This window comes from Nuphar pumila, chromosome 3 (genome assembly GCF_984573655.1).
Source record: "Nuphar pumila chromosome 3, dmNupPumi1.hap1.1, whole genome shotgun sequence".
Lineage (NCBI taxonomy): Eukaryota > Viridiplantae > Streptophyta > Magnoliopsida > Nymphaeales > Nymphaeaceae > Nuphar > Nuphar pumila.
In genome coordinates, this window is record NC_143251.1 from 47,211,420 (window position 1) to 47,230,594 (window position 19,175).

At 38.0% G+C, this 19,175-nt stretch overlaps 1 protein-coding gene across 3 annotated transcripts; it reads right to left on the reverse strand.

Moving 5' to 3' along the window:
* Positions 1 to 405: 405 nt before the first annotated feature.
* Positions 406 to 17,626, reverse strand: LOC149842813 (nicotinamide adenine dinucleotide transporter 1, chloroplastic-like). 3 transcript variants are annotated; one of them, XM_090001593.1, is made up of 7 exons: positions 17,188 to 17,626; positions 2,921 to 2,966; positions 2,587 to 2,696; positions 1,448 to 1,539; positions 1,272 to 1,360; positions 1,102 to 1,196; positions 406 to 1,008 (listed from the first exon to the last, which is right to left on the reverse strand). In XM_090001593.1, the coding sequence occupies exons 1-7, from the start codon at positions 17,224 to 17,226 to the stop codon at positions 994 to 996; spliced, it is 486 nt and encodes a 161-aa protein (XP_089857719.1). In that variant the 5' UTR covers positions 17,227 to 17,626; the 3' UTR covers positions 406 to 993. The 3 variants fall into 3 exon arrangements, with proteins under 3 accessions (XP_089857719.1, XP_089857722.1, XP_089857720.1); XM_090001596.1 differs by lacking the exon at positions 17,188 to 17,626 and adding an exon at positions 10,750 to 10,923; XM_090001594.1 differs by lacking the exon at positions 2,921 to 2,966.
* Positions 17,627 to 19,175: the final 1,549 nt, after the last annotated feature.

Below are 19,175 nucleotides of genomic sequence, written 5' to 3' on the forward strand. Positions count from 1 at the left end.
GAGTGATTACACTAACACGGCCAATGATCGATCTGCAACTACAGGCTAAGTATTGTGAACACATTCTGCAGCAAGAGGTATTTCCCATGAAAGTTGCGCTCTCTTATCTGCAGCAATTGTTGGACTCGAGCAATCACCCTGAGCGCAAGTGAACTGCAGCCATCATCGACTTGACATATTGTAGCACAATGATATGATCACTGGGAGTATTTTTCCTTCGACGACACATTGGCTCTTATTAATGAAGTTATAATGAAGTCATTTTATGCTTGAACTTGGAGGTCATTCAAAGAACAGGAATAAATGAAGAAACCATTCTACCTGTAGACACACAGAAGTATTATTACACAGTAATAATCATCCAATCAAATATTGTATACTCGCATGGAAGTTCTTGTCCTTTGTAACACCCACCTACTCATTCATCATTTTACAAAATTGATAAAAAAAAACTGTTGCCATGATAATTTTAGTGACATTTAAGAAGAATTTACAATATCTTTTGAACAACCCCCAACAATTTCAAAAATGAATACAAACTATGATCATATTAGTAAAATAAAAGAGAGAGTCTCCCCACCGCAGCTTTTTGTCATCACCAGTTTACACAATCAAGGCCCAGTTTGCTATATCCATCTTCTTCAAGTAAGATCAGGAGCAGTTCTCTAACACTGTCTCACTCCATAATGCAGTGGGAACAAAGATGGTCCTGGTACACCTTTTCTGCCAACTGGTTTAAATAATGCTGAATTTTGCGCACAAGCTCAAAGTGGCTGAGGCTATGTTTCTGAAGGAAATAAGGTGATTAAAAACCTATGAATCATCTCAAAACTTGTGAAAGTAATTACAGCTGCTGGTGTGGTCCTTAACAGGTTGGTAGCACAGCCACGGTAAAATCCAGCGATCCCCTCTTCATGAAAAATTTTTCTAACACAGTCCATAACACCAAAATAGCGCTTCTCAGAGTGGTTCGCATGGCCTTGTTCCTGAAGCCTAGAGCGTACAACCCTGCATACACAGAGACAAATTAATGGAGAGAGAGTTTTATTTGCTGAGTACTCCAGGTCAGGAATGATATTTTGCTGAATCGTACTACAGTACCTCATGCGGGTATGTCAAAGTTGATGCGAATATTTTAGAGACTGAAGAGGCAACAGCAACATCACTTGCAGTGAGAGCATCTGTGTTAGAGTTATCTGAGGCAAGCCTTTTTCATCAGTAATGAGTTTCCTGGCATCAAAAAATACTGTAAAACATGAACAGCAGAATACCTCTCCGAGCCAAATAAAATTTGATTTTCTCGTATGTTGGAAACTGGATAGCAACATGGCTGATTCCTGCCAATGCAGGTAGAAGACCACTGTACACAAGAGGAGTAAAGATGTTAGCAACATCATCATTCGTAAATCATGTAAATAATATTTACTTTTCAAAGATAAGCAGCAACCTGTATAGTCCCCGTATGCCTTCCTCATGTGAAATTCGCCTTAAGGCTGATAATGTACTTCCATAAGGTACCACCCCAGCTCTCATCCGAGTCTACATAACAATGTGTATGTTAGCCTCCACAATGCTAGACATCAGCAGTCCCAGCAGTCAGCTAATAAATCAGAAGTTGAAGTGTTTTCCTAAAAAGATCATTTCAGTTTGTCTTCCTCGCTACCTATATAAGGTTATGCAGAGGCATACAGACACCCCATTATTTTGTTTTAACAGAAATATGAATAGCAATTCACTGCATATATTCCTTCAACTCTCTCTAGGTTGTTGGAAGATAATATAAAAGATGCATTTTGCTTGTTTCACCAATGCCTGATCCTAGATGAGTGAGTAATCCTTATTTTCTTTTAGACACCTGATTAATATGACATAATACAAAACGAGGGTGTTTATCTTCAGTCATGTGTCACGTATATAAGATGGTGTTCTAGGTTATCAATCTTTTTGTGATGACATGGAGGTTTGGCACCAATAAAGGCATTTATCATGCATGAAGTGAAACATGATTGAATTACTGTATGAGAAGCTTAAAATTTATCCAAGATAACTCAGTCAAATACCAAAATCAAAATTGCAGAAGAGGTAAGGAAATATCTAATCACAACTCAAACTTATAAGATTTCAACACCACCAAAAAATTTACACGAGGCAGAACAAAAGACGTGAAATTTATATTTGATTGATGAGCAAAAAATGTTAAGGCAGTCGAGTTTCTCAAATATTGTATTGTTTTGCACCACTTTAAAAATGCTGTGAGGCCGTGTCTTGGTAGCAAAATCCTTCAAGCAAAATTTGTTCTCCGGCTCCATGCATTTTTTGAAATCCTCCACATCTGAAACTTCCACCAGTCATGGTTTTGACACCTACATGCCTTACTACAACAGCCCAGCCACCAACTGATGGTGCTATTTTAATGTGTTTGTCATGCCTCTATTTGTATGTGCAAAGCCAGAATTGCATACATTATACTAAATATACAATCAAATAAAAAGGCAAGGAAAATAACAAAGCATCAACACTGTTTCTTCTGCATGACAGTAGTAATCTCAAAAATAATTTACCTAGACTTTAAAACCCCATGCATACCTGAAATCTAGTTTTGACAACCCAAAGGGGATTTGTGGCAATGGACGTTGCAGCTCCCGCACCTGAAGCAGCTAGCATGGTGGCACCTACTGAGAGTTGATGACTTTTATCTATAAGAGTATCACATCTTAGACAATGTTAGATGCAGTTATATATCAAAAAGTCAAAACTAGATAAGTAGCTCAGTGATGACAGAAAATAAAAATACAAAAGGAGAAGAATCACAGAAAGAGAATAATATTGCATAAGATGCACCATGAAACAAAAATGAGTAAAAATGGAAATAAGCACACAAAAAATAAAACCATTTTAGTTAAAAAGTTCTAAGACCAACCATGTGAAAGACAGCCTTTAAGTTGGCCATATATGGTGAAATAAACCTGAAAAATAAGTGAGAACAGCATTATTCACCTAGATCTGACACGTCAAAAAATCTAAAAAACAATTTCAAATGAAGAAGAAAGCAAAATAAAACAAGAAAAAGAACAGAAAAAGAAGTATAACTCATGAAGGTATCTGTATAATTACAGTTGTAAAATGCAAAGTTGTAACAATTGCTAAAACAATTGTTATTGATTTTGTATAGAAATGTATTTTGATCACTTAAATAAATTCTGCACCCAAAATACCATATTTTTTCAGAGTGACAGTAATGCAGTGCTTATCAGCACCTCTGGAGGTACCAGTTCTCTCAAGCAGCATTATGCATGCACATCAGGTCTAGGTTCAGAATTGGTTTGCTCAAGTTGTAGTCAGCAGATAACTATGAACTACAAGAAACAGAGACATGTCAGGCACTAAGAGTTCCTTTTTAATGATATCAGTGTATTGGCCTGGTAGTGCTAGCTTTACTCATTTTGCTTGCAAAATATGTAACACTTCTATATCGCCTCAGAATCATACATTTTTCAATATGAATCCCTGTGGGTTCAGATTTTTTTATAAAACTAAACCATGTTTCTAGATTTATGATCAATCCACTGTTCATCACACGAACATGTCATAAGATTTTCTAACATCTAACTTTAGAAAACAAGGATTTTAGTGAGCAAACACAGGATTAGTCAACTTGCATGAACTACGACTTCTGCATAATATGTCAATATTTATTGAGGATGTTTCTAGTAAAAACCAATCATAATCCTATCTTGGAATGTTCACATACTCATTATCAATAGACAAATAGGTCTAACCCATCCAATCATCACAGTATGTTTGCTTTTGGGATGGTAATAGACATAGTTTAATCATTTAATTTAAACTGACACCCTCAGTATAGATGTATGACATGAAGAACATTCTTGAAAACCTTGTCTTTTAGAAATGGATTATCTTGGATATCTTCAAGGATTTCTTTTCCTCATAATGAGCTTGTAGGATTAATGACAACTTATGTAGGATCTTCAGGAATAAAATCAACAAAAGGGGTGAAAAGAGTTTGTGGGAAGGAATAGGGTGAAAAAGTGTATTCTGGATATATTTTGGATATTAAGACCCGGGTCCATTGTATGTACAGTCTGAATATTAGGACGCGAGTCTTAAGTATGGTCCATTGTATGTTTTATTTCTTTTGGGTCTTTCGAGTCTGGACATTACACCAGACCCGGACCCATACTATTCATTTACACTTATTAATACAATGTTTAGGTCACGATTTCATTGATTGAAATCGTGACAGCCGCACCCTCTGTTCTTCTATTTCTTTCTCCTCTTTTCTCATTTCGCAGGTTCCTCTCGAACTTTCATGGTATCAGAGCCGAGATCCAGGATCGAAGAGGCTTCAAAGAAGGGTTCAACCAGAACTAGAGGTTTGAGGTTTTATCTCTCTCATGTTCTTCATTTCTCGTGTTTTTCTCCCCTGTGGATTCGCGCTTCACATGAAATCCCTAATTTCATCACGGTAACGTGAATCGTGTTTCTCTCCTTTATCTCCTCTCTGTGGATTCACGTTTCACGTGAAATCCCTAATTTCATCACGGTAACGTGAAACTTTGAAACATCCAAAAGGATCAGTTCCCTCATCCCTCGTTTCTCTCCCTGATTTTCTGGTGGACTCACGTTTCACATGAGTCCCTAAAGTCGATCTGTTTTGGTCTGATCGTTTGTACTTGGAAATATCTCAAATATTCTTCAATATCCAGTTCTCCTCCTTCTTCGTCTGATATATCCAAATCTGATCGCATCTTTGCAGCAGATCTGAGGCATTTTTCCTTCTGCGTGTTCCTTTTCTTTGATTGAAATATCAATTCATTCCTAACCAGCGTCTCTATCTCCATTTTGTCTTTCTATTCTCGCTGTCTCATTTGGTATTCAGAAAATAGTTGACTGTTCATGTTATTTTACCTGTGTTTTGTCTGCTATTTGTTCAATTTTTTATTGCTTCAAACATAAGCCTTATAAAAGGAGGAAAAGAAATTTTTTTTTTGGATCTGACAGATTCAGATCGTCAATCTCTTGAAAAGTGACAGCCGAGCAAAAAAAAAAAGGGCGGTGACCAGTACCCTTCTCAGCAACAAATTGAGCATTTCACTTCGTGATTATTATTGTTAATTTTCTCCTCCCTCCTTTCTCTTCATGGATTCTCATTCCTCTCAATCGAGCATTTCTTCGAGTTTTCTCAATCAGCTTGTTTCCGAAAAGCTAAACACCTCAAACTTCTTGATCTGGAAGAGACAAATCATCCCTTTTATAAGGAGCCAAGGACTCTTAGGCCACCTGGATAGAACCACTCTAGTACCACTAGAGTTTATTACGAGAGAAGAGAAAGATGACAAAGGGGTAAGTTCAATTGTGTATGTTAAAAATGTGGAGTATCTCAACTAGGAAAGGAAAGATCAGTCAGTAGTTGCATATATCACTTCTACCCTGTCCCAAGAGGTCCTTGTTGTCATTCCCGACAATTGTACAACCCTGCAACTATGGGAGAGATTGGTTCAGACGTATTCACAGGTTTCACAGGCGAGGATGGTTTTTCTCAAGAGGGAATTTCAGTTGCTAAAAAAAGATTTCATGACCATTATGGAATATCTGAACAAGATGAAAACTATCACAAACCAGCTTGCAGTTATAGGATGTGCGGTAAGTGACAGTGATATGGTGCAACAAACTCTGAGTGGATTGGGATCTGACTACCATATGATCATTACTTCACTATTGTGTCTACTTGTCCTTCCTACCTTTGATGAGTTACGAGCTAAATTAATTCAGTACGAAATGACTCTGAAGGGTTTTTCTGAAGAAACTCATGTTCATACAAATTCCCAAGAAATTTTTGCCACAAGGGTGACTTACGGTCGAGGAAGAGGACGAGGGGGGCAAGGGCAAAGTGGACACGGAGGACGTGATTTTCTCCCCACTCCGAACATGATGACTCATGCACAGGGACAAATATCCATCCCCACTTGCTTCCTTTGTAACAAAATGGGGCATATCAAGGCGAATTGTTGGCACAATCCAGAAAATAAAGGAAAGGCTTCACAGACAGAATCCAAAAGAAATTTCACCAATATCAGAGACAGTGGAGAGATTAAAGATTTGTTGATATCCGCCTTGTCAGAATTGAAATTGAAGCAGAATGATCAAGGCGCTTGGTTCGTTGACTCAGGGGCAGCAACTCACATGACTGGTTATGCAGGTAAACTTTCCAACCCTATTCCTTATTTTGGCAAAAGTAAAATTGTCATTGGCGATGGATCCCACCATTCTGTTTCTCATGTTGGAAAAATTGTCATTCCCATGTCACATTCCACCCTTGAACTTTCTGATGTTCTTCATGCTCCCAACATCAAGAAAAATATTGTCTCTGTTTCCAAACTTATTGATGATAATCATACTTCAGTTGAATTCACTCCCTTCTCTATGCAGGTCAAGGACCTTCGCACGAGGGAAACATTCATTGAAGGAAAGAGAAGAGACAATATGTATGTCTTTGAAGAAGCTCCATGTCATTCTGTCCCTCCTGCTCATCTAGATTCCAAGTCTTCATTAGAGTCGTGTTCTTCCTCTTCTGCAAATGTTTTTAGTATTTCTGAATGTAATAAGCCTTTCTTATGGCATAGTCGATTAGGACATTGTGGGAGTCGTTTTATTGAGAAACTTGTCTCGAATAATCTCATCCCAAAAGAAAGTCTCAATGGGGATGAGAAAAGTCAGAAGTGTTCCAGTTGTCTTTTATGCAAAAGTCATGTATTGCTTTTTCATTCCATTAATAAGAAAACTTCAAAACCTCTTGAGATAATTTGTTCTGATGTATGGGGACCCGCCCTAGTTGCCTCTGGATCTGGAAGCAGATACTACCTAATCTTTGTTGATAGTTATTCTCGATACACCTGGATATATTTCATAAAAAATAAGTCGAAAGTTTTCCTTTTGTTTCGAAATTTTCTTTCCTTAGTAAAAAATCAATTCTCTGAGTCTATCCAATTTTTCAAATGTGATGGAGGTGGGGAGTTCAGCACTAGTGACTTTATTTCTTTTCTTCAAAATAATGGGATAGGAAGAAGGGTGTCATGTCCACACACCCCTCAACAAAATGGGATTGTTGAGCGAAAACATAGGCATATCGTTGAAAGTGCCATGAGTATGCTTCATGATAGTAATCTTTCCATCAATCTATGGACAAAAGCTTTTCATTATGTCGTACATGTGATAAATAGACTGCCTATGGTTGTTCTGGAAAATAAGTCCTCTTATTACTGTCTTTTTGGAGCTCATCCTAATTATCATGATTTGCGTGCCTTCGGTTGTGTTTGTTATGTGCACATTGATCGGTCCTTGAGAAATAAATTTCAGGACAAGGCTCAAAAGTGTAGATTTGTGGGATACGCAGACGACTACAAAGGATATAGGTGTTATGATCCAACCAACAGGTGTATCAGAATCTCAAAGAATGTTGTGTTTGATGAGCAAAATTTTGATCACAGAGTCGACACAACGGACATGTTCTCTAACACAACTGAAGTTTATTATCCTTGGCTGAATTCAGAACTTTTTACTAGTTCCAATGAAGTCTGTCCTCCAGATTGTGTGCAGCAAGAAGAAGAAATGTTTGAAACCACCGGAACATCGAGATCACAGAATGAGGAAGAAGTATCATCATCCATACCGGGCAGATACAAGGGCATTTCCTATTCTAGACAGAGAACGAGAACATCAAGTCATCTAAATCCCGTCTCAGCAACCGACCCTACTCCCTCTCATACCTTTGAAGTTAGGAGATCAAATCGCATACGACATCCTATTGATAGGTGGGTGAGCTACAACAACTTTTCCTTGGATTTTCAGCTGTTTTTAACAGCCCTCAATAAGGAAGATGAACCTATTATGTACAGACAGACAGCTACTTCTACCAAATGGGTAGAAGCCATGAATGATGAAATGCAATCCTTACATGAATGTGGAACCTGGGAAATTGTTCTCAGACCACCTAACAAAAATGTTGTCGGATGCAAATGGGTCTACAAAATAAAGTATAAACCAGATGAAACCATTGAACGATACAAGGCAAGACTGGTGGCAAAAGGGTTCACCCAAGAAGCAGGGCAAGATTATGATGAGACCTTCAGCCCGGTGGTGAGAATGGGAATGATTCGAATCATTTTTTCCCTGGCTGTTGAACATGGATGGAAGCTGAGTCAGCTTGATGTAAAAAATGTGTTTCTGCATGAGGATTTGAAGGAGGAAGTCTATATGGAACAACCTCTTGGATATCAAGAACAAAACTGTAAAACCCATGTGTGCAGGCTAAAGAAAGCTATTTATGGTCTAAAACAAGCATCTCGTTCTTGGTTTGACAGCTTCTCGCTTGAGATTCAAAAGCATGGATTTTCACGTTCTCTACTAAACCACTCATTATTCATTTTTAGAAGTCAGAATGTGACCACCCTGTTGTTAATCTATGTTGACGATATTGTCATCACAGGAAACTCTGAAGCTCACATCAAAGAAGTAAAAAACTTGCTAGGCCAGAGGTTCAAAATGAAAGATCTTGGTGTGTTGCGTTACTTTCTTGGTGTAGAAGTTGACAGTCAGGCTCATGGTTTGACTCTCACTCAGCACAAGTATACAGTAGATGTTCTCAGTAAGGCAGGTATGAAAGACTGCAAGCCTCTAGGAACTCCAAGTGTGCTTCACCAAAAACTTAGCATTCATGATGGAGACCTGTATGAGGACTCCACCAGATATCGCAGTTTAATAGGGATGTTACAGTATCTCACATTCACTCGTCCTGATATTGTTTATTCAGTCAATCAAGTGTCTCAGTTTATGCATGCACCACGTACTGGACATATGGAAGCGGTTAAGAGGATCCTTAGATATCTGAAAGGAACCATTGGGGACGGATTGATATATTCACCACAGTCATCTGGCAGCAAAGATGAGCATGAACTTACTGTATATTGTGATGCAGACTGGGCAGGAGACCTTGATGAACGAAGATCTACATCAGGATATTGTGTCTTCATTGGTAGAAATTTAGTCTCTTGGAGTAGTAGAAAACAAAAGGTTGTCGTTAGATCAAGCACTGAGGTTGAGTATAGATCCATGGTTGCCGCTACTGCCGAAGCCACATGGATCAGGCATCTACTAACTGAAGTGGGAGAAAAGATATCTCACTCTACCTTGTTGTATGACAATCAAAGCGCTCTCAACATGTCATTCAATCCCGTACATCACAGTCGTGCTAAGCATATTGAGATCGACCAACATTTTGTGAGACAAAAGGTTGAAGAAAAAGAGATCGAGCTTGAGTTCGTCAATCCTGAAAGACAAGTTGCAGACATATTTACAAAGGGTTTGACAAAAGATCGTTTTTGGATGCTTAAAGGCAAGTTGTTCATGGTCCAAAACCATGATCAGCTTGAGGGGGGGTGAAAAAGTGTATTCTGGATATATTTTGGATATTAAGACCCGGGTCCATTGTATGTACAGTCTGAATATTAGGATCCAAGTCTTAAGTATGGTCCATTGTATGTTTTATTTCTTTTGGGTCTTTCGGGTCTGGATATTACACCAGACCTGGACCCATATTGTTCATTTACACTTATTAATACAATGTTTAGGTCACAGCCGCACCCTCTATTCTTCTATTTCTTTCTCCTCTTTTCTTATTTCACAGGTTCCTCTCGAACTTTCATAGGGATAACCCTAGACCATTAAGTTTAGCAACTCAGGATTTTAACAATGCAAAATTTCTTGGCGCAGTTTCTGTCATTGAAAAGAACAATTACAATCAGTGTTATTAAAAATGTGCCTCACGGCGCAAAAAGCGTGCCTCGCCTCAAGGCAAGGGGCTTTATGCCTTGAGGAGCATGAATAAAACACAAAACCCCAAGGCGTGCGCCTCATACGCCTTGAGGCGCATGCCTCGAGGCGAGGCACGCCTCAAAATGAGGCGTATACACCTTTACTGCTTTTTGTCAAATGAGGGTCAAAGCCCTAATTTGACTAAAAGTTGGGGTATAAACAAAGAGCGCCCGACCCTAATTAGGGTTGGGGGCCCTAAGCTTTTACTTTTGCATTTTGTTTCTCTCTCTCGTATTATTCTCACACAGCTTCTCTCTCTCGTCGTTCACACGCAGGCTCTCTCTCGTGGTCGAGCCCAAAAAATAGGTACTCTCTCTCTCTCTCTCTCTCTCTCTCTCTCTCTCTCTCTCTCTCTCTCTCTCTCTCTCTCTCACACACACACACACACACAAAAAAAAAGAAAAAAAAAATCTACGATATATGATCAACATAAATTTCAGTTAGAGTGGAAGCAAATGTATACATATTGGGATGCTCTACAGATGCAAGTAGATAGGAACTAGTAAGAGCAAGTCTTGAAAGAGTGCTTAAAGCATAGTGCAGGAACTAAACAAGTGAATCTAGTCAACAACACTAACAAGGTTCAATGGAACTTTTGCAAATCAAGTTGACTTCCCCAAACCATAGCACCACCAACCCACCCAGTATCAGTACTGGCAGCACAGTGCAGACCAGATTCTCCATGTCAGTTATACGCCATGACTCATGAGTCATGACCAAGCATCCAATAGGACCAATACAATTCACTCGGTGGTGGTCATGAACTATAGTTCACTTTATGGAAGATGTACCTCAAAAATTTCTACGGGATTCATTGCTCAAAAATAAGATAAAGAAACTGGAAGGATCATCATATACCATCGGATCTGATTGTTTGATACATTCTGGACAGCTACGACTCCAGTATTTGGTGGAGCCAGAGATCCCCAAAATATGGCTAGGCAGTGCATATGTTCTGGAGTGTATTTCAACATACGATGCCGACCATTTTGGTCTTCAATGGCATACACAGGCATTGTTTGATAACGCCTCCAACCGATCGAAACAATGATTGGGTCTCTCGTTTTCAACACTTTCCTATGCCACCTATGATGCTTTAGTCGGACCTGGAAGAAGGAAAAACTAACCAAGTCAGCCAACGAACTAGCGTAAGAAATTTATTTCAAATAAATTGATTGGCAACGTCCCAACACAACGCTGGCAGCCCCAAAAAAAAATCTTCTGGGGGGGCGCTGCCCGCCTACGACCCCCGCCATGGGCGGCCCCCCCTGATGCGCCGAGGGGAGCCCCCGGACCCCTTACTGCAAGGGGAAAAATTCTGAATCTTTGCATTGTAACTATGTCTTTTATTTCATAAAATTTGTTTATATTTGAATTGACCTTATGTATTCACATTCATTGAAGTCGGAGTTACAACTTCAATGCTTACTACATGTGTAATCATTCACTTAGCTTTGCCCATGATCTGTTATCATTCACATTGAATCTTTGCCCATTTACTTAGATATGCCCATGATCTGTTATCATTCACATTGAATACATTGTTAGTTTTTTCTATATTCTCCTTTTAGTTGCAAGTAATTCAAATTGATTCCTAAATAAAAAAAATTAAACTAATAATTATCTAGTTCTCACTGACTTCATGTGTTTGTGTTTCCATTAGTTTTCAATTTATATATATTGATTCTTATTGAATATGAATCTAATTTTTTTGTTAATATATATTTTGTTATATGTATTTTTGCAATTGAACAATGAGAAAAGATGTATGATGAGATCATGGAATTAAAGTTTCAAATCCCACTAAAGATCCCAAACTCGTAGGACATGTAATTTGCAATTACTGTCATAAATAGACTACGGGAGGCATCTATAGGTTAAAGCATTACTTAGCTGGCACAAAACATGGTGTAAGCATGTGCGAAGCAATTTCATCTGATATGAAAAGATTTTTTCAGAATCATCTAAAGGATCAGAAGCAAAAGAAACAAGAGGAAGAATAAAACAAGTTGGATATCGGGAGAAGTGTTTATTTTGGATCATCAACCGGCGATAATGTAAATAAAGAAACCAGTGGATATGCCACCTATGACGCTTTAGTCGGACCTGGAAGAAGGAAAAACTAACCAAGTCAGCCAACGAACTAGCGTAAGAAATTTATTTCAAATAAATTGATTGGCAACGTCCCAACACAACGCTGGCAGCCCCAAAAAAAAATCTTCTGGGGGGCGCTGCCCGCCTACGACCCCCCGCCATGGGCGGCCCCCCATGATGCGCCGAGGGGAGCCCCCGAACCCCCCTTACTGCAAGGGGAAAAATTCTGAATCTTTGCATTGTAACTATGTCTTTTATTTCATAAAATTTGTTTATATTTGAATTGACCTTATGTATTCACATTCATTGAAGTCAGAGTTGCAACTTCAATGCTTACTACATGTGTAATCATTCACTTAGCTTTGCCCATGATCTGTTATCATTCACATTGAATCTTTGCCCATTTACTTAGATATGCGCATGATCTGTTATCATTCACATTGAATACATTGTTAGTTTTTTCTATATTCTCCTTTTAGTTGCAAGTAATTCAAATTGATTCCTAAATAAAAAAAAATTAAACTAATAATTTTCTAGTTCTCACTGACTTCATGTGTTTGTGTTTTCATTAGTTTTCAATTTATATATATTGATTCTTATTGAATATGAATCTAATTTTTTTGTTAATATATATTTTGTTATATGTATTTTTGCAATTGAACAATGAGAAAAGATGTATGATGAGATCATGGAATTAAAGTTTCAAATCCCACTAAAGATCCCAAACTCGTAGGACATAGAATTTGCAATTACTGTCATAAATAGACTACGAGAGGCATCTATAGGTTAAAGCATCACTTAGCTGGCACAAAACATGGTGTAAGCATGTGCGAAGCAATTTCACCTGATATGAAAAGATTTTTTCAGAATCATCTAAAGGATCAGAAGCAAAAGAAACAAGAGGAAGAATAAAACAAGTTGGATATCGGAAGAAGTGTTTATTTTGGATCATCAACCGGCGATAATGTAAATAAAGAAACCAGTGGATCATGTAGTGATGCAAAAACAAACACAGGTGGTCCTATGAACCTCTTTGTGAACAAAGAAGCATGACAAACCACAATAAACACTGCTTTCAAAATGGATGAAAGAAAAAAATGTATGTTGTGCCATTGGTAAAAAATTTTATGCAAATGCCTTATCATTTAATCTTTACGACAGTCCATATTTTGGTGCAATGGTAGAAGCTATTGCAAATTATGGGCAAGGGTTCAAACCACCTTCTTATCACGAGATGAGAATGTGGATTTTGAAAGACAAGGTTGATTGTACTCACAAAATTTTAAAAGAGTTCAAAAAAGAATAGTCAAAGGTTGGTTGCAGCATTTTGACAGATGATTGGACAGATGGAAAAGGAAGAAACTTAATTAATTTACTTGTAAACAGCTCATCTGGGACAGCATTTTTGAAGTCCGTTAACATCAGCGACATGAAAAAAAACTGGTGCAAATTTGTGTAAGTTGTTTGAAGAAGTTGTTAAAGAAGTTGGTGAAAGTAATGTGGTGCAATTCATTACAGATAATGCACCAAATTATGTGGTAGATAGGAATATGTTAACAGCAGAAAAAATATGTTTTTGGACACCATGTGCAGCGCATTGCTTGGATCTTATGTTAGAAAATATTTGAAAGATATCAATTTTTAAAGATATAGTGGAAAAGGCAAAAAAAATTACAAGATACATTTATAGTCATGCATGGGTATTAAATTTAATGAGAAAGTTCACAAAGAAGAAAGAACTTCTATGTCCTGCCGTCACTCGTTTTGCCACAACATATCTCACACTTCATAGTATTGGATGTTATAAGAAAGAGTTAAAGTTGATGTTCTTATCTTCAAATTTTAGATCATCTAATTACTATAAAAAATCTGATACTAAAAACATTTCTTATATTATTCTTAATGATCATAAGTTTTGGGTTGCCATATCATATGCAATTAAGGCTACATTGCCTCTCGTGAAAGTGTTGCGATTAGTTGATGCAGATGAAATTGCTATGAGATTTTTATATGAGGCAATGGATAGGTCAAAGGAAGAAATTGCTTCAAACATTTACAAGGTTGAAAGAAAATATAAACCTATTTGAGATATCATTGATAGACGACAGGACTTGCAACTTCATAAGCCTTTGCATGCAGCTGCCTATTATTTAAATCCACATTTTCATTATGCTAACAACTTCAACCCAGATGGAGAAGTAATGAGTGGCTTTATGATTGTGTTGAAAAATTGGTTTCTGATGCAAATATTTGGTTGAAAATTACAACACAAATCGATGCATTTAAAAAGGCAAAGTGGTTGTTTGGTAGAGAGACAACTGTTACAACAAGAAAATTAAAAAGTCCTGGTAAGTTTGCAATTATATTGTTATTTGTCAATATTTTTTTATGTTTTTGTTAATTATGACATTCTTAATATTTTTATCATTTTTTTATTATTTTATTTGAATGCAACTGAATGGTGGAGTTCATTTGGGCACGAAAATCTTGTGTTGATGAATTTTGCAATTCGAATTCTAAGTTTAACGTGCAGTGTATCAGGCTGTGAGAGGAATTGTAGTATTTTCTCATTGGTTTGTGACTTTGTATTTTATTTTTAAAATACATTTTTATAAGTTTAATTATCTTATAATTGATTATCAATGATTTGAAATTATAGGTACATACAAAACAAAGAAATAAACTTGAACAAAAGAAGATGAATGCATTGGTTTTTGTAATGTATAATATGAAATTAAGAGAAAGAAATATGAGGAGGGCTACCAAAGACCCTATATGTCTAGATCATATAGACTCAGATGATGAGTGGATTGTGGACAAGGAAGATCCAGTGTTGCCTAGTGATCCCAATTGGTTGGAGGATTCATGGTTGGATCCAAACTTTGACATAAATGCCATTGAGCAAGTGCCTATTAAAAAGGTCACTTCACCTTATGATTCACAAAGTGGTTCTAGGCAAACCAGGTCTTCAAGAGATCGAGGTAAAGCTATATTCCTTTTACCTTGTTATGAATATAAATATATTTTTTTAATTACATAACATAAGTATTTAATACATGATTTTTTATTGAAGGAAAAAGAAAAGCAGAAGAAGTTACCGAGACGTGGAGGAAGAAAGTGCAGATGATGAAGAGTCAGAGAATGAAGATGAAAGAGAACCTATTTATATGGATTCCTCAGATGATGACATTAAAGACTTAGATATTGATGATGACGAAACACAAAAAGAGCCTAGGCCCTAATTCATATTATAGAGCTATGGCCATTTATATGTTTTTTGGGTCTTTGAGTTGTAATTATGAATGTTAACACTTTCATTTTGAAGAGTTTTGGATAAATATATTAACATTTGGTTGTTAATGTTAACATGCATTTTCTAATTATGACATGATGTTGTTAGTGCTAATATACATTTTGTTGTTAATGTTAATTTTTTATTGAATGATTGCTCATATTTTATTTCTTAGATACTTACATAGATCAAGTTGTTGCGTTAATGTTACTTTTACATGTTAATCTCATATTTTTTCCGTATTTATTTGAGATTTTTTATTTTTTGTTGGTTGTTGCTTCATCAATAAAGCATTTCTTATTTATTTATAATTTTAGATAATTTTTATAGTTTTTTAAGTTTTAATAAAAAAAAATTGAGGCTTACGCTTTGCGCCTCAAGGCTTACGCCTTGCCTCAGATTTTGGTAGAGCGCCTCGCTACGCCTCAACGCTTTTCACAACACTGATTACAATCAAAGATACAAAGAAGAAAACAGACAAAAACACTTGGACCACTCATAGCCCAATTTGGAAGCAATGCCAAGATGGTTGGTGACAGGCCGCGGTACATGCCACGCACACCCTCCTTCTTAAATATTTGTTCCAAACTCCCAACTATAAGACTTCCTGTGTTCATTAAAATACCAAACGTAAATGGTTGCAAAATGGTTGAGAATAAAATGTACCATTCAGCCATCACGTCCATAAGTCACATGGGATGCATATAAAGCTGATTATTGGAATTTTAGAAAGCATCATTATTTTTGGAAATGATACTCGACACAGTGCATAATCGATTAAAATTTTTAGACAAAGCTAAAATCCTGATTCTCAACAACAAAGAGATGATCATACCTTTCATGCTGCCATTACCGAAATGAGGGAGTCCATGAACCTGAAATTGTGTCTTGATAACATCCAATGGGCATACAAAAGTGGCAGCAATAACTCCTATTTGTTTCCATTTAAGGTATGTTAATCCTTTTGTTTGTCATACAGGGTCCGCGCTTCGAAGTATTTTAAAAATGAAGATATCAAAATAAAAATTCACTGTCTTATTCTCTGTGATTCACTGTGATATAAATGTAAGAAAATATATCTTAAGCACAAATTTCCCACACATTTGAAGCTTATGAATTACCCTGATGAATGTGTCTTTTCCCAATGTTGTCAATATGCTACCTGACCTTGAATTGTTTTGAAAATGATTCAGGTGAATCGGTCAATTCGGATTAGGAGTTGAATCGAACTGAATCGGCCAACTTTTACCAGGAAATGACGTGTTGCAAAAATATTAAAATAATATTTAAAATATTTTTAACCATTTTTAAAACTTAAAAAAAAAAAAAGCCAGATCATCCCTGCACGGAGTCGATTTCTGGCCGATACAACATGAATCAGACGATTTGCACCGATACTGACAACATCGTCTTTTCCGCATAAGAACGTCAAGCAAACCAAATAGTATATTTTTTCAGTTAAACACACTACACAGGGAACCCAAGAAGCCTGAATTTGCACTACTTTCATACAGCATCCACCCAAATTTTGTCACAGGCAAAGCATGATGATGATGATGATCGTCATCACATAATTTCAAAACTGATAATAGTAAAAGACGTCGTTTTTTTTTTCATGCACTCCGAACTTAGTTTTCCCATATGAAAGGGCTACCCAATAATCAAACAATATTATATAGAAATCTGAACGACAAAATGATAACCATAAGAATCCAATGTATACCACTCAAATCAACATGTGAGTGCGTACTACCAAACATGAACGTGCAGTTTAGCAGAAATCAAGTATGAATAACCACAAAAATCTGGAATCGCATCTCCCTCACCTTATCTAATTCGATTGTACAAGAACAAAAGAGATTTGTAATTGCTAAAAAATGGTCAACAAGAATGGAGAATTCAATGCATACCGGCGACTGCTCCCGCTCCAGCGTTACAGAGAACGCCATTAGTGCTAAGCGCGTGAGAGTCCGCCCCGGTCATCCCGATCGAACGGAATCAACACCGGAATCACTAGGGTTTCGGCGAGCCTTTGCTGGGACGAGCAGTATCGCACTGAAACCGGGTGCGTCGACGAGCAGCAACGGAAGATCTAGGGTTTTCGGGAAGCGAGAACTGAAGAACTTCCGGGAAACCCTACGGTCTCGAGGGGAATCTAGGGTTCCGGCGATCGGACGGGGAGGTTTAGGGGTTTCCTCTCGAGAGAGGGGGATCGAAGAGATGCAGCGTCGCATGGCCAGGGCGAAGTGGGGCGGTTCTCCGGCGAGGGAGTTCCTCCGAGATCTCCATTCCGGTGGCCGACAGGCCGGAGCTACCGGTAAGGAATCGCCGGAATCCTCATGGCGCAGCGAGGGGATCCAATCGGCAGGACGGAAAACGAAATAAAAAATAAATTTTTTTCGATTCCCTCCGCACATAACGACGGCCGTGTTTTGCGTCAGCACGCGATCCTACCAGTACGATTTTGATACGTGTCAAGACATGGTTTGGATTCCGGAACGACATTATTTGACGAGTCGAACTCGATCCAGCTCCTGAATCGAAAAGGTTAGTCCGACACGATTCGGGTCGCATGGATTAGGTGGATCTGGATTTGAATCAAGATATCCATCTTATTATATGGAGCGAACCCACCCTGTTCGTTTTTCTTTTTCTCCTTTGGATGTGCATGTAGGATGGGTTGAAGAGGAGTTAGATGTAGAACCTAGCGACCCTCCTGGTCCCCCCCTAACATTGATGGATTGATCCATCTTATATCTGGTTTTTAACTTGACCCATGACTCTTTAGTAGCGTTTCCACGGTTAAGGCTGGGATAAGACATAAGTCGCTCGTAGTTCAGCTCAAGGTTGTTAAATGCGATGAGGCGAAGCGAGGCGTTGAGCTTGCGCTTCGCCTCTGAGGCGTACGCCTCTCACAACTGGTATGAAAGTGAAGCGGTGGGAGGGGAGGCAGTAGGAGAAGGACCACGCGCCCAACTGATACGGAAGCGAGGGATATGTCGGTCGTTCGGTGGTCGGAGAAGACTGAGCAGCACAACAACTTCGGTAGTTGGTGGTCACAACTGGTCGGAGGTTGATGAGGGGCAATTTGTGCATCACAGCAACGCCTCAGTACCTTGAGCGTGGGCCTCGCCTCTGAGGCGTACGCTTCAGGTACTGAGGCGTACGCCTCTCACAACACTGGTTCAGCTTGTGTTCAACTTATAAAGTGCTTGTTCTAACTTATAAAATAGATTCAGCAAGTCCAACATGAACAACAAGTGTTTGTCTGAGCTCTGCTCGGCTTGGCTCAGCTTGTATAAGCTCGTTAACTAGCAATAAATATAATTTACATGGTAGATCGTAAATGGTGTTAAGGGTTTGAGTCCAATTCCCACCACTTATGGCTTTGTAACAACGTATTTATATTGTAAACAAGCCAGTTTTAGCTTTACTCAATAAGTTTAAAAATCAAATTTTCTTATTTTTAAATTTAAAAATGCATTTCTTTTGTAAACAAGCTAGCTTGAGTTTGTCCCAATAGAGTTTGGCTCAGTGAGATGAGGCCTAGGCTGCTAGGCAGGCGGTCTAGATTCAAATCTCAGGAGCATCACCCCTTGCACAAGCTAAAGCCTGGTGGTTTCTTGAGGGTAAGGGGTAAGCTCACATAGGCTTACGCTGTCAGAACAACGATAATAAGTACGGCAAGCAGGGCCAGCGCGGCTAGGTCTTTGGTCTATTTGGGGCTTGTGACACACCCAAAATATCGTGTCCCAAGTTGGAATTGTTGAGACCAGGTAGTACATGTCTAAGGCAAATTCAACCTGACACTGACTTGCAAGTTTGTTTGTTTTTTTTTTAAATAAGGCATGAGAATATGAGATATTTCAATTGTTAATCAATAAAATATGTATGTAAT

Coding starts and splice junctions, on each gene's coding strand:
- LOC149842813 (XM_090001593.1), bottom strand. CDS start 17,226: ATGGCGTTCTCTGTAACGCTGGAGCGGGAGCAGTCGCCG. Junction 2,697..2,920: donor TAAAGGCTGTCTTTCACATG/GTTGGTCTTAGA, acceptor ATACTCTTATAG/ATAAAAGTCATCAACTCTCA. Junction 1,361..1,447: donor GGCATACGGGGACTATACAG/GTTGCTGCTTAT, acceptor TCTTGTGTACAG/TGGTCTTCTACCTGCATTGG.